Consider the following 16,313-nt stretch of genomic DNA (forward strand, 5'->3'; position numbering starts at 1 on the left):
GGTTTTGACGTTATCGTTCATAGTCTGCTGCTGGGAAAACGTATGTGTTAGGCTTTACACCCCCTGCTATATTGTGGATAAAGAGAGGTTGTTCTTTATAGAAGCCTCTCCAACATAATCCAGGTCTTAACTAATTTCAATCTTTACTAATGACACGCCACTAACTTTGAGAAAGCCAGTGTGTCTATGTATGCAGATGACTCAACACTAAATCTTGTAATAAATAATATGAAAATTGAGCAAGTTGAGGTGACTAAACTGCTTGGAGTAACCCTGGAACTATCATAGTCAAAACATGTTGATACAACAGTAGCTAAGATGGGGAGAAGTTTGTTCATGATGAAGCGCTGCTCTGCCTTTTTACAACACTATCAACAAGGCAGGTCCTACAGGCCTTAGTTTTGTCACACCATCAGTCGTGGGTGGTCAGGTGCCACAAAGAGTCACCGTGGAAAATTACAATTGGCTCAGAACAGGGCAGCATGGCTGGCCCTTAAATGTACACGGAGAGCTAACATTAATAATGTGCATGTAAATCTCTCATGGCTCAAAGTGGAGGAGAGGTTGACTTCATCGCTACATGTTTTTGTAAGAAGTGTTGACATGCTGAATGTACCGAGGTGTCTTTTTAAACTACTAGCACACAGCTCAGACACCCATGCATACCCCACAAGACATGCGTAACCAACTGACCATCACCAACAACACCACGTATAGTCTCAAGTTTGACGGTTGACAGCCCGCAGAACTTGTATCTAGCGTTGGATGTAATCCATATCCTGGCCATCTGATTGTTGAACTTTATGGAATCCCATTTTCACTAGAGTAGCTATTTCCCGATCAATATGTGCATTGCAAATCAAGCTGGGTGGGCGGGGTTTGCTCCATTTCAACCATTCCATTGGTTCTCCTAAGGAGAGCTCTGCGGCCATGCAAATCGAAATCTCCCAGGCTTTTCCCAGAAAACACGGTGCCACCACATATTAATAGGCAAAAGGGAGCATAAATTGATGACATAATTGTAATCCAAACCAAACCCTCAGGTAAGTCAGTTACCAAAATCTGTTTTGGACGAGGCTGACTGTATAAACAAAATGATCCTATTTACACGTTTGTAGTACATTTTTACACTATAATGAATGTTTCTGACTCATGTCAATGCCACATTGGCTGTTTAAAACCAGAGAGATTGGTTCTAAGGGGCAGTTGACCTTTAAGAAACAAACACATTCCTTAACAATGAGGTACTTCATTAATAGCTTGAACTGCCCTAGATGCACCAGAGTGTCAAGGTGCAGAGAGCTCCGCAGATCATTCCATTTACGGGGCGCCAAAAAACTGAATGCAGATTTACTTAATTCTCTAGAGATCAACGGGACCTCTAGAGTTAGCCAGTAAAGTGTTACCTCTGTTTACCAAACATGTCTATTCCCTGTGTGAATTGTAGATGCTGAGGGTAGAAGGCTAAAGGGGATCCAAAGGAGCACTGAGACGGGACTGGCTGTAGAGATGCCCAGCCGCACTGTACGCCAGGCCAGCCACGAGTCCATTGAAGACAGCATGAACAGCTACGGCTCAGAGGGCAAGTGAGTACAGAAACACAACTAGCACCATTAGCACTTGGGGCGCCCACTGATTCACAGTGGTTCTGTGTGGATCAGTTAGTATGCGTGTGGCGCTAACAAAGCCAAGCTTGTGGGTCCACTCCAGCGCAAATCACATAAACATACTAAAAGTGTATGCATTTACTGTACTGTACGTCCCTCTAGATAAAACCATCTGCTAAGTGAGGTGAAGTATAGTATAGTGAAGTATATTGTTACTAGTGGCACCCGCCCCTACGGGCGGTAAATCATTGGTAATTAATCATTTGATTCAATGCAATTCCCCCCTCCTCAAAAATCTGTTTATCTGTTCAGCTTTTTGGTGTCTGGATATGCCGCTGATAAGCTCAACTCCGGATCATTGAAAAAACTCCCATAAATCCTGTGGAATCATGGCACTGTCTTTCTCTTGGAAATGCAATGTGTCAAACTTCCCTCTCCCCAGTGTGGGCTGACTAATCTACTAGCTCACGTTTGATGTCTATATTTTGAACCTTGCTTTATTAGTAAGGATTAGAGGGTAAAACAGAGCAGCTATAGGCTATGAAATGCAGTTGTTGATTTGGGAGTGGACACATTATACCTCCAACACCTGCGATAGTTTGATCATTGAGGTTTTTACCCAAAGTATTATGATGCATCCATTATGATGCATTTAAATTACAGCGCATAATGGAATAGAAGCAGATATGACTTTGGGAAATCATTCTACAGTTTCCAAATTGGCCGAGAAAGGCCTAGCCTGGGTACCAATTTGTTTCCGCTATCATTTCACCCTTTGCCACTCGTTGTCATGCCAAACAGACTGGCCTTTCTGCAATCTTCCAATATAAACATATCATTAATGAACGAGGAGAATAGCATTGTCTTCCGACAGCTGGCGTCACTCCTCATGAGCGTCACCACTCATCCCTCAACCGACCTGTCTTGTAGGTTGCGGAACTCACATTACAATTTTAATATTCCCAAGCATCCAACATTCAAAAATGAAAAACATAGTTCCTAATTAAATTGTAGGCAAATTTGGAAACTGTAGGCGAATTTGGAAACACTTTTTTGGTCACTAAATGATTCCATATGTGTTATTTCATAGTTTGGTATCTACACAATTAGAAAATAGTAAAAATAAAGGAAAACCCTTGAATGAATAGGTGTATCCAAACTAAWATATACACTGCTCAAAAAAATAAAGGGAACACTTAAACAACACAATGTAACTCCAAGTCAATCACACTTCTGTGAAATCAAACTGTCCACTTAGGAAGCAACACTGATTGACAATAAATTTCACATGCTGTTGTGCAAATGGAATAGACAAAAGGTGGAAATTATAGGCAATTACCAAGACACCCCCAAAAAAAGAGTGATTCTGCAGGTGGTGACCACAGATCACTTCTCAGTTCCTATGCTTCCTGGCGGATGTGTTGGGTCACTTTTGAATGCTGGCGGTGCTCTCACTCTAGTGGTAGCATGAGACGGAGTCTACAACCCACAAGTGGCTCAGGTAGTGCAGTTCATCCAGGATGGCACATAATGCGAGCTGTGGCAAAAAGGTTTGCTGTGTCTGTCAGCGTAGTGTCCAGAGCATGGAGGCGCTACCAGGAGACAGGCCAGTACATCAGGAGACGTGAGGAGGCCGTAGGAGGGACACAACCCAGCAGCAGGACCGCTACCTCCACCTTTGTGCAAGGAGGAGCACTGCCAGCGCCCTGCAAAATGACTCCCAGCAGCCACAAATGTGCATGTGTCTGCTCAAACGGTCATAAACAGACTCCATGAGGGTGGTATGAGGCCCGACGTCCACAGGTGGGGGTTGTGCTTACAGCCCAACACCGTGCAGGACGTTTGGCATTTGCCAGAGAACACCAAGATTGGCAAATTCGCCACGGCGCCCTGTGCTCTTCACAGATGAAAGCAGGTTCACACTGAGCACATGGACACATGTGACAGACGTGACAGAGTCTGGAGACGCCGTGGAGAACGTTTCGCTGCCTGCAACATCCTCCAGCATGACCGTTTGGTGATGGGTCAGTCATGGTGGTGGGGTGGCATTTCTTTGTGGGGCCGCACAGCCCTCCATGTGCTCGCCAGAGGTAGCCTGACTGCCATTAGTACCGAGATGAGATCCTCAGACCCCTTGTGAGACCATATGCTGACACATGCACATTTGTGGCCTGCTGGAGGTCATTTTGCAGGGCTCTGGCAGTGCACCTCCTTGCACAAAGGCGGAGGTAGCGGTCCTGCTGCTGAGTTGTTGCCCTCCTACGGCCTCCTCCACGTCTCCTGATGACTGGCCTGTCTCCTGGTAGCGCCTCCATGCTCTGGACACTACGCTGACAGACAAGCAAACCTTTTTGCCACAGCTCGCATTGATGTGCCATCCTGGATGAACTGCACTACCTGAGCCACTTGTGTGGGTTGTAGACTCCGTCTCATGCTACCACTAGAGTGAGAGCACCGCCAGCATTCAAAAGTGACCTAAAAATCAGCCAGGAAGCATAGGAACTGAGAAGTGGTCTGTGGTCACCACCTGCAGAATCACTCCTTTTTTGGGGGTGTCTTGGTAATTGCCTATAATTTCCACCTTTTGTCTATTCCATTTGCACAACAGCATGTGAAATTTATTGTCAATCAGTGTTTCTTCCTAAGTGGACAGTTTGATTTCACAGAAGTGTGATTGACTTGGAGTTACATTGTGTTGTTTAAGTGTTCCCTTTATTTTTTTGAGCAGTGTATATATAATTTTTTTTTTTTATATATATATATGTATACACCACACACACACACAGAACATTACCCTTTTTACTATTTACTCCTTATTGTTTTTTTGAGAAATGTCTTAATATTGTGCATTTTTATTATAAATGTGTATTGCTTTTATTATAAATGTGTATTGCACCATTATGAGCTGACAGTTATTTGTTATTTCATTACTTCTTTTTTTGGAAGGGGGTTTGGGATAATTTTTTTCTTCGCTTTCCTTGTACACTTATTTTTTTGAAATGTTTATTTAATTAAAGATGCTGTATTTTATCATCTGAATTTCGTTTTTGACCAAAAAAAAAGCATGTTTAAATGTTTAAATAGTAAACACGTGACTTTTCCTTGAATTGATGACAGAATTAGTGTATGGTGGTGGTGGGGGGCATTAAAGGGAGAGGTGGGGGGCTGTGACCATAAAGGGAGATGGGGGCCGTAACAATGGTCAGGTGTGAATGTGGTGATATCTACAGTACATGGCATGTCTCAGCCTAGACACATTGGCGGTCAGGATCTCTAGTCTCCACCGAACGTTGTTAATACCCCATACTTCCCCACCAACAGTCGGTGGAGAAACAAGCTTTGAGTGTTCAGAGATAAAACACCAAAGTTGGCATAGAAGTATCTAGTCTTCAGAGGTGAAAGACTAGTTAGGAGACTGAAACTAGGGTATTTGGTGCAGTGATTGTCATGGAATTATTTATGTTATGTTTAACAACCAATCAGGGATCGTGCACAAAATCCAGCTGCATATTGAACGTTGAGATTGCAGAAAGGCCAGACTATTTGGCAATGACACGGGGTAAGAGGAGTGAAATGTCAGCACAAAACAGATTCTGGATTTCAGGCCTACATTGTGACATCATGGTTGCTCCGATTTACAAACATCCCAAAAACAATTTGAAAATAAATAAAAATACAAACAAGCAGAACATAAAGTGTCATGTCACTGGATGATTTTCTTCTTTCATGCCTAAAATTAAGAAAACATAAAACATTTTTGTGGCTTATGGCATTATAATATAAATATTCCTGAAGAATTGTTATGAACCGACTGTGTGATTTCAATACAAGTTATTTGCACTTACAAGTACTAATCCAGAGTCAGAATGCAAACGGCCTCTGCTAAGCCTTTGTGTATCCAATGTTGCTGTTCTTTTTCAAAAGCATAGGGAATGTAATGTGGATAGGTGCAGTGTGATTTTGATGTATACCACACAAAACATGTGGATTGGCTGGCTCAGACTAGCACCGATGGTAGCTGGTGTAACAGCGTCCTAGTCCTGTGGTGTTATTAAAAGAACAATGCTTACACACATTACATCAAAGAAGTGAAAAAAGGGTGGCATTATCGGTGCCCTTTTTTGCTTTCATTTTATTACGAGTAAGAGGAAAATACAGTATTTCTTTCCTCTATGGAAGTTTCCCTTGTTGACAGCCGCCTACCAGGCACTACTAAACGTGAGCCAGCTCTGTACTCTGCAAAGTGAGCCATCATCAAAGGACCAGGGATGACCACTGCATGCACACTGTAGTAACATCTGTGGCCACTCCGACAGGGGAAACAGCATCAGGGAGGGAAATCAACCTCATTGAAGCTGGATTACAGGGAATTGAACAGTCGGGATTACTTTTTTGGCACAGAGGATGGTTCACCATATTTTATTGGATCTCATGAACAGAATACATAACATCTTTACATAAACAAGCCGTCGAAAGACTTGGGGCCGACCGGCGGGGGAAAAATGGGCTATTACCTTGATTTGGTTTTCTCCCTGAAAGTTCATGCTTGAAAGGCAAAGAAATGGGTGCAATTTCTTAGTGCATTATACAATACAAACAAGACTATCCTCCTCTGCTCCGGTTCAGATGAGGACTCAATTGAGATGGTTTGGGATGAGTTGGACCCGCAGACTGAAGGAAAAGCAGCCAACAAGTGCTCAGCATAAGAGGGAACTCTTTCAAAACTGTTGGAAAAGCATTCCAGGTGAAGCTGGTTGAGAGAATGCCAAGAGTGTGCAAAGCTGTCAATGCAAAACTTTGAAGAATCAAAAATATATTTGTTTAACACTTTTTTTGGTTAATACATGATTCCATATGTGTTATTTCATAGTTTGATGCCTTCACTATTATTCTACAGTGTAGAAAATAGTAAAAACAAAGTAAAACCCTTGAATGAGTAGGTGTGTCCAAACGTTTGACTGGTACTGTATGGGAAATTGACTCTTGTAGCATCATGTTCCCTAAGTGTCACTATTCCCGAAAAGTTTTGAATTTCTGGTTACTTGTTTATAGCAGGTATTTTCTCATCTCTTTCTATATCTCAGGGAGACAAACGCCCCCTTTAAACACCTTAGAGTAACAAATATAGCTAATACATGATTCTCTATAGAACTTTCAGATCTCATTATGATGAGAAATCAGGCCTGAGCAAAGACAAAAAAAGAGACTTGTTAGCTGATTGGCAGCTTTTCAGACAATTGAGAAATAAATGTACTTCCTCAATTTAGAAAGCTGAATCCAGCTACTTTCTAAGTTCTATTTCTGACTGTTAGTGATCCGTCCCAAAAAATTTAAACAGTAAATGCAATGAAGCGTGGGAATTCCCCTCCTTCCCTGCCTAAGCAAATTCTGTCAGACTCTGGCATCATTACTGGGAAAAATTAAATAAGTGATGCTTTTAATCATGATTTTATCTCAGTACAATTTTAATTTGAAAGAAATGTTGGTTTAGCTGACCCTGGTCAGTCAGTAGATGGCTCCTCCCTCTCCCAGCCCCCGGTTGGCTTGATGGAGGATCAGGCAACTTCTGGTGAATCTTTGTTTTCATTTCAACAACTTTCTACTTGTCATGTGCTATATGCCTTGCTGAAGATTGATGTAAAAACAATCCACTGAGGCAGATTTACGTGATCCCTTCTTGCTGCAGCTTTCTGCTGCTCTGATTGCAGAATCTTTAACACATATTTGTACCCTTACGATTACTTCTGGTATCATCCCCACGGTCTGGAAGGCAGCACATATACCCCTTCACATAGGTGGTGACCCTTGTGACCAAAATAATTACCAGCCCTTTTCCCTAGCAAACATTTTAGAATCTTTGGTAAATACTCAACTTAGATCCTTTTTAACCATAAGATGTATTCTAAATGTACACCACCATATCTGCTTCTGCTAAATTACGTTTTTAATTGTTTGGATAGGAAGAAACATTGTGTGGCCCTTTTTATTGACCTGTCTAAGGCTTTCAACACTGTCAACACTCAATAACTTATTCAGAGACTTCCAATAATTGGCCTGAACCAGGCTGCGTGTTTCTGGTTTGAAAATTATTCATAGGACAGAACACCGTGTATTTACTGATGGTGTTAAATCGTGTTTTGTGGACATAACAGAAGGTGTCCCACAAGGTTAAAGTCTTGGTTGGTTCTTTTCAGGATTTATATGAACAATATTGGTTCATCTGTAAAAGCGTTCAACCTTCACCTGTATGCAGACGATACTTTTGTGTATGCTATTGCCCCCACGGCTGACCAGGCTCTTTCGAATCTTTCAGTCTGTCTTTATTGCCCTGCAGAGGGCCTTTGTTGAACTGAAGTTAGTGTTTAATGCAAGTTAAACGAAGTATAAATATCTGGGCATCCCGATTGACAATAGGCTTTCATTCAAAACACATGTTGATGAGTTGTTAAAAAGTTAAGTATAAAAATTGGCTTCTTTTACAGGAATAGACTGTACCTTACGGTAAATAGCAGAAAACAAATAATTCAGTCGATATTCATTCCGATTTTAGACTATGGCAATATAATTTATATAAATGCAGCTGCCACTGTATTGAAGCCACTGGACACTGTATATAATAGTGCATAATGCTTCATTACGGGCTGTAGGTTCAGCACACATCAATGTACTCTGTATGAGAAAGTAGGCTGGCCCTATTCGAAGTCTCGCAGATCTATGCATTGAGCTCTTTTTGTCTATAAAGCCCTCTTGTGTAAACTACCACCCTACCTGACTTCTCTGGTAACCTATAGAGATACAAGCTATCAGACAAGATCTCAGGAACGGTAAACTCTAGAGGTTCCTTCGATCTCGACAGAGTTGGGTAAATCTGTCTTTATCTATTTTGCACGTTGCTTGTGGAATGGTTTAAATGTCATGAATTGGTGCCTCTGATGCAGTCAGACAGCTATGTGAGGACCTTTTTAAGGAATAATGCGTTTGTTTTTTATATTTCTATGATTAGATTTTAAGATTTTTTTATTTTGTATTGTGTTGTGTTTTTTTGCTTGCTTAGATCTTGTATGTAACTAAGCCTATGTTTTGTAACCTTCCCCAGGTCGTTGTTGCAAATGAGAATGTATTCTCAGTCAACTCACCCAATCTAATTTCAAAAGCTATTTTATATACCATAGGTTGCGTGAGATTGGCTCTCGTTTTCTCAAAAATATGTACATAATCCCAAAACATACCCATGCCTGACGTACAACATTAGATACACATCGCAGGATTTGACCATAGTATTTGTTTCAGTGTCGCTGAAATATGTTGACTTAGTTTTTGTCACAACAAACAAACATGGAAGTCTAAAATGTGATTGAGTATGTGGACACCCCTTCAAATGAGTGGATTCGTTAATTTCAGCCACACCTGTTGATGACAGGTGTATAAAATCGAGCACACAGCCAGTCAATCTCCATAGACAAACATTGGCAGTAGAATGGCCTTACTGAAGAGCTCATTGACTTTAAACGTGGCACCGTCATAGGATACCACCTTTCCAAAAAGTCATTTCTGCCCTGCTAGAGCTGCCCCGGGCAACTGTAAGTGCTGTTATTGTGAAGTGGAAACATCTAGGAGAAACAATGTCTCAGCTGTGAAGTGGTAGGCCACACAAGCTCACAGAACAAATTAATAGTGCGACTGTAAAGTTTGGTGGAGGACAAATACTGGTCTGGGGCTGTTTTTCATGGTTCAGGCTCCTTAGTTCCAGTGAAGAGAAATCTTAAAGCTACAGCATCAATGACATTCTAGACGATTCTATGCCTCCAACTTTGTGGCAACAGTTTGGGGAAGGACCTTTCCTGTTTCAGCATGACAATGCCCCTGTGCACAAAGCAAGGTCCATACAGAAATGGTTTGTCGAGACCGGTGTGGAAGAACTTGACTGGTGTGCACAGAGCCCTGACCTCAACTCCATCGAACACCTTTGGAATGAATTGGAATGCAGACTGCGAGCCAGGCCTAATTGCCCAACATCAGTGCCTAACCTCACTAATGCTCTTGCGGCTGAATGGAAGCAAGTCCCCGCAGCAATGTTCCAACATCTAGTGGAAAGCCTTCCCAGAAGAGTGGAGGCTGTTATAGCAGTAAAGGGGGATCAACTCCATTTTAATGCCCATGATTTTGCAATGAGATGTTTGACGAGCAGGTTTCCACATAATTTTGGTCATGTAGTGTACCTCTGCATATTTCAGCTGGCAAAGTAATGAAGCATGATGATTGAGCATGTGTATTTTAATAAGGTAATGGGCACAGGATCATTATTAATGCATGAAAATAGACCTGTTAGTCAAATTATAATATATTTTGTGTTCATACATTGCCTATTAGAATATACGGTACATTAGGGGTAATCATTTTCATTTATCAAGAGTAAAACTTTAATTTCAGTGGAACAGGATGTAATGCATAATAGCAACAGAGAGCAAAATAGTTATTGGGTCAGTCTGTATTTTGTTATCCCGCTCATTACCCAGAATGGCCGTGTTTCTTCAAGCACATTTGATAAAGAAACAGTGAACCTGAGTCGAGAGTGATGGCAGAAGATAGATGAGATAGGGTGAGAAATCTCCCAAGACTGCCTGTCCAAATGTGTGGCAGCTGGTTTGGACTGTCCCTGAAGTGCTTTAAAAATAGATCAGCGAAGAACCAGAGAGAAGGGGAAAAAAACGAGGAATCGAGGTCATAACTTTAACACAGGGAGGAAATTCATTATGAGTCTTCAGCACCTATGTTCAGCTCAATGAACAAGGTTGGTACAGGGGTGGGGTGGGGGGGGGGGGGGGGTTGCTTGTTCTAGTGCTTTTGTTTTCATTTGAATATTCAGAAAGTGCCTTCCGAAAGTATTCACACCCCTTAATTTTTTTTCTCCACATTTTTTTGCTACAGCCTGAATTTAAAATGTATTCAATTTTGATTTTGTGCCACTGATCTACACACAATAACCCACAATGTCAAAGTGAAATTTAGATTTTTGAAAAAATTCACACAGACCAAGGAGGTTTTCCAATGCATCGCAAAGAAGGGCATCTCTTGGTAGATGGGTAAAAAACAGACACTGAATATCCCTTTGAGCATGGTGGAGTTATTAATTACGCTTTGGAAGGTGTTTCATTACACCCAGTCACTACAAAGATACAGGCGTCGTTCCTAACTCAGTTGCCGGAGAGGAAGGAAACTGCTCAGTGATTTCACCATGAGACCGAATGGTGATTTTAAAACAGTTACAGAGTTTAATGGCTGTGATAGGAGAAAACTGAGGATGGATCAAGAACATTGTAGTTACTCCACAAAGACAGAGTGAAAGAAGGAAGACTGTACAAAATAAAAAATATTCCAAAACATGCATATGTTTGCAACAAGGCACTAAAGTAATCCTGCAAAAAAAGTCGCAAAGAAATTGACTTTTTGTACTGAGTACAACGCATTATGTTTGGGTCAAATCCAACACATCAATGAATATTACTTTTCATATTTTCAAACATAGTGGTGGTTGCATCATGCTATGGATATGCTCATCATCGGCAAGGTCTATGTTTTTTTTTTAACCATAAAAATAAACAGAATAGAGTTAAGCACAGGCAAAATCCTAGAGGACAACCTGTTTCAGTCTGCTTTCCAACAAACACTGGGAGACATCCACCTTCAGCAGGACTTTAACCTAATACTCAAGGCCAAATATAGACTGGAGTTGCTTACTAAGATGACATTGAATGTTCCTGAGTGGCCTAGTTACAGTTTTGACTTAAAGCGGCTTGAACATCTATGGCAAGACTTGAAAATGGCTGTCTGGGCAATGATCAACAACCAACTTGACAGAGCTTAAAGAGTTTAAAAAACAATATTGGGCAAATATTGTACAATCCAGGTGTGCAAAGCTCTTAGACACTTACTCCAAAAGACTTACAGCTCTAATGCCAAAGGTGATTCTAATATGTAATGACTCAGGGGGTTGAAAACTTATCTAATGAAGATATATTAGTGTTTTATTTTTCATTCATAGTTTATTTTCTTCCACTTTGACATTAGAGTATTTTGTATAGATTGTAAAAAAATATATTTAAAAAAAGTAATCAATTTTAATCCCAATTTGTAACACAACAAAATGTGGAACATTTTACTTTCTTTTTGAAGGCACATTACATCTTTGTACTATCAGGTTATGATTTATACTCAGTGACCCATAGCAATCAATTTGAGAGTGGTTACATTACCACACCCCATCCCTCTACTTACTAAACATTGTGGCAGGGTCAGCCAGTTGAAATGACAGATTGTGGCTTTAATTGTTTGTACTGAATTAATTGGACACATGTACCATCAAAATGTCCCTATTATCTAACAATAAGTAACTACAGCGTTCCTAATTATAGAAAGTGAGTCCTGGATTACCCGCTAATGAGTAGAAATTAATCATTAATCAGCTCAGTCGTATAGCCGCTATATAGCCGGCTACTGAGGGGAGGACGGCTCATAATAATGGCTGGAACGGAGGAAATGGAATACCATCAAACACATGGAAACCATGTTTGATGTATTTGATACCACTACACTGATTCTGCTCCAGCAATTACCACGAGTCCGTTCTTCCCAATTAAGGTGCCACCAACCTCCTGTCAAGCTGCTTCATCATAATCAAGGCCATAATTCAAATCAAATCACATTTATTTGTCACATGCGCCGAATGCAACAAGTGTAGACCACCATGAAATGCTTACTCACCGCCATACCAGGCGGTGAATGCAACCAGTCAGGATGCGCTTGATGGTGCGGCTGTATAACTTTTTGAGGATCTGGGGACCCATGCCAAATCTTTTCAGTCTCCTGAGGTGGAAAAATCTGATCTAATCATATCAAATGTTATTGGTCACATACACGTGATTAGCAGATGTTATTGCGGGTGTAGCGAAATGCTTGTGCTTCTAGCGCCGACAGTGCAGTAATATCTAACAAGTAATATCTAACAAATTACACAACATATACCCAATACACACAAATCTAAGTAGGAATGAATTAAGACTATATANACAGTGCAGTAATATCTAACAAGTAATATCTAACAAATTACACAACATATACCCAATACACACAAATCTAAGTAGGAATGAATTAAGACTATATACATATGGATGAGCGATGTCAGAGCAGAACGGACTAAGATACAGTAGAATGGTATAGAAAACAGTATATACATATGAGATGAGTAATGCAAGTTATGTAAAAATTATTAGGTGAATGAGATACCATAGAATAGTATAGAAAACAGTATATGCACATGAGATGAGTATTGCCAGATATGTAAACATTAAGTTACAAAGATACCGTAGAATAGTATAGAATAAAGTATACACATTTGAGATGAGCAATGCAAGATATGTAAACATTATTAAGTGACTAAGATACCGTAGAATAGTATAGAATACAGTATATACATATGAGATGTGTCATGCCAGATATATAAACATTATTAAAGTGACTACTGTTCCAATTCCTTAAAGTGGCCAGTAATTCCTAGTATATGCCTATAGGCATCAGCCTTTAATGTGCTAGTGATGGAAGTTTAACAGTCTGTTGGCCTTGAGATAAAAGCTGTTTTTCAGTTTCTCGGTCCCAGCTTTGATGCACCTGTACTGACCTCGCCTTCTGGATGATAGCGGGTGAACAGGCAGTGGCTCGGGTGGTTAATGTCCTTGATGATCTTTTTGGCCTACCTGTGACATCGGGTGCTGTAGGTGTCCTAGCTTGCCTCCGGTAATGCGTTGGGCAGACTGCACTACCCTCTGGAGAGCCTTGCGGTTGTGGGCGGTGCATTTCCCGTACCAGGCGGTGATACAGCCCAACAGGATGCTTTCAATTGTGCATCTGTAAAAATTTGTGATGGTTTTGTTGTGCCCTCTTCATGACCTTCTTGATGTGTTTGGACCATGATAGTTTGTTGGTGATGTGGACACCAAGGAACTTGAAACTCTCGGCCTGCTCTACTACAGCACCGTTGATGTGAATGGGGGCGTGTTTGGTCTTCCTTTTCCTGTAGTTCATGATCATCATCTTTGTCTTGCTCACGTTAAGGGAGGTTGTTATCCTGGCACCACACTGCCAGGTCTCTGACCTCCGAGGCTGTCTCATCGGAGGTTGTTAACCTGGCACCACACTGCCAGGTCTCTGACAACGAGGCTGTCTCGTCGTTGTCGATGATCAGGCCTACCACCGTTGTGTCGTCTGCAAACTTAATGATGGTTTTGGAGTCGTGCTTGGCCATGCAGTCGTGGGTGAACAGGGAGTACAGGAGGGGACTAAGCACGCACCCTGAGAGGCCCCCGTGTTGAGGATAAGCATGGCATATGTGTTGTTGCCTACCCTTACCACCTGGGGGCGGCCCTCCAGGAAGTCCAGCATCTGGGAAAGGGCAGTGTGGAGTGCGATTGAGATTGCATCATCTGTGGAACTGTTGGCGCGGTTTGCGAATTGTAGTGGGTCTAGGGTTTCTGGGATGATGGTGTTGATGTGAGGCAAGCCCAGCCTTTCAAAGTACTTCATGGCTACCGACGTGAGTGCTACGGGGCGGTAGTCATTTAGACAGGTTACCTTCACTTCCTTGGGCACAGGGAATATGGTGGTCTGCTTGAAACATGTAGGTATTACAGACTCGGTCAGGGAGAGGTTGAAAATGTCAGTGAAGACACTTGCCAATTGGTCCACGCATGCTCTGAGTACACGTGCTGGTAATCCCTCTGGTCCTGCGTTGTTGTGAATGTTCTTGCTCACATCAGCTACAGAGAGCGTGATCACACAGTCGTGTGTGATCACAACAGCTGGTGCTCTCATGCATGCTTCAGTGTTGCTTGCCTCGAAGTGAGCAAAAAAGGCATTTAGCCCATCTGGTAGGCTCGCGTCACTGGGCAGCTCATGGCTGGATTTCCCTTTGTAGTCCGTTATAGTTTGCAAGTCCTGCCATATCCGACGAGCGTCAGAGCCGGTGACTCTATATTGGTTACACGGACTCTTGGCCTCTTCTATCCACCTCTCGCCAGCTTTGTATTCATGTTACCTGATGAAATTGCTGTATAATATGATCTTGTTGCCATCTAATGCACATTCAAATGTCATAAATCAACACTGCAGAGCTCTCCCTGTCCTCTGCCGTGCATTGATTGTATTACTGTTGATGATATCTGGAAATGTGCAAGTACACCCTGGCCTCATCTTCTGTTGCTAACTTCAATTCTGATTTGTGCTCTGATATCTGTTTCACTAATTTCTGCTCTCGTAAAACCCTGGGTTTTCTGCACGTTAACACTAGAAGCTTATTACCTAAAATGGATCAATTGAAAGTGTGGGTTCACAGCTACAATCCAGATGTGTTGATCATTACTGAGACGTGGTTATTAAGAAAGAGTGTTTTGAATACTGATGTTAAACCTTTCTGGTTATAACCTTTTTCGGCAAGACAGATCTTCCAAAGGTGGGGGAGTGGCAATCTTTACCAAGGATCACCTTAAGTGCTCAGTTGTCTCCTTCAGACTCTTCAAGTCTGTCCCGAAACAATTTGATTTGTTAGTTTTAAGCATTAAACTTAAAAAAAGCTCTTTGTTGATGTTGCTGGGTGTTATTGTCCTCCATCAGCACCGGCCTGTACCCTACCTGCCCTAAGCTCTCTCCTGGCCCCTTACACTATGCCTGAATTTGTCCTGCTAGGTAACCTACACCGGGACATGCTTAAACCACCTGACCAAGTCCTAAAGCAATGGGACTCCCTAAATCTTTCTCAGATTAATACCAATCCCACAAGGTACGACTCCAAACACCAAGAAAAGGCTACTCTCCTCGATGTTATCCTCACAAATAATCCTGATAGGTATCAGTCTGGTATTTTCTGTAATGACCTTAGTGATCACTGTTTTACAGCCTGTGTTCATAATGGCTGAAACGACCTGTCCTGATTTGTCCCAGACGCTTGCAATGTTTTTTAAATGAGCAAGCCTTCCTTCATGACCTGGCCTCTGTAAATTATTTTTGGATATTTTCAGTGATATTGTTAACAAACACACCCCCATAAAGAACATGAGAATTAAAAACAGCTTCAGCCCTTGGTTCGACCGTGTTCTTGCAGAGTTACTCCACCTCAAGAATTGCAAATTCTCGAAATGCTCGGCACACGCATACTCAGTCTGACTGGCTCTCGTTCAAGCAAATGAGAAATAAGTGCACTTGGGCTACCTGGAAGGCCAAAGTTAGTGACTTTAAGGAGCAGTTCTCTCTCTGGGGGTCTAACCCAAAGAAGTTCTGGAAAACAGTAGAAGACCTGGAGAATAAACCCTCCTCCTTATAGCTGCCCATGTCCCTTAAAGTTGTGATGTTGATGTTACTGACATGAAGCACATGGCTAAGCTTTTAAATCACCACTTCATTATGTCAGGATTCCTATTTTACTCAGCCATGCCCCCTTGCCTGTCCAACATTTCCTCATCTCCCACCCTTCTAATGTGACAAACCCCGATGCTCCTCCCTCTTTTTCCCCTGCTCCGCTACAAAGTTTCTCCCTGCAGGCGGTCACTGAGTCCGAGGTGCTAAAGGAGCTCCTTAAACTTGACCCCCCAAAAAACATCTGGGTCAGATGGTTTAGACCCTTTCCTCTTTAAGGTTGCTGCCCCTATAATCGCCAAGCCT

The 16,313-nt window shown here is 41.8% G+C and overlaps 1 protein-coding gene across 2 annotated transcripts in view; it reads left to right on the forward strand.

The window, feature by feature from the left end:
* Positions 1-16,313, forward strand: part of rims4 (regulating synaptic membrane exocytosis 4) — a 50,720-nt gene that overhangs the window by 15,506 nt on the left and 18,901 nt on the right. For both annotated transcript variants that reach the window (XM_023995810.1, XM_023995811.1), the window contains exon 2: positions 1,448-1,586. In XM_023995810.1, the coding sequence (XP_023851578.1) occupies positions 1,448-1,586 (139 nt within the window). The remainder of the gene's footprint in view (positions 1-1,447; positions 1,587-16,313) is intronic.

Source organism: Salvelinus sp. IW2-2015, linkage group LG11 (genome assembly GCF_002910315.2).
Source record: "Salvelinus sp. IW2-2015 linkage group LG11, ASM291031v2, whole genome shotgun sequence".
Taxonomy (NCBI): Eukaryota; Metazoa; Chordata; class Actinopteri; order Salmoniformes; family Salmonidae; genus Salvelinus; species Salvelinus sp. IW2-2015.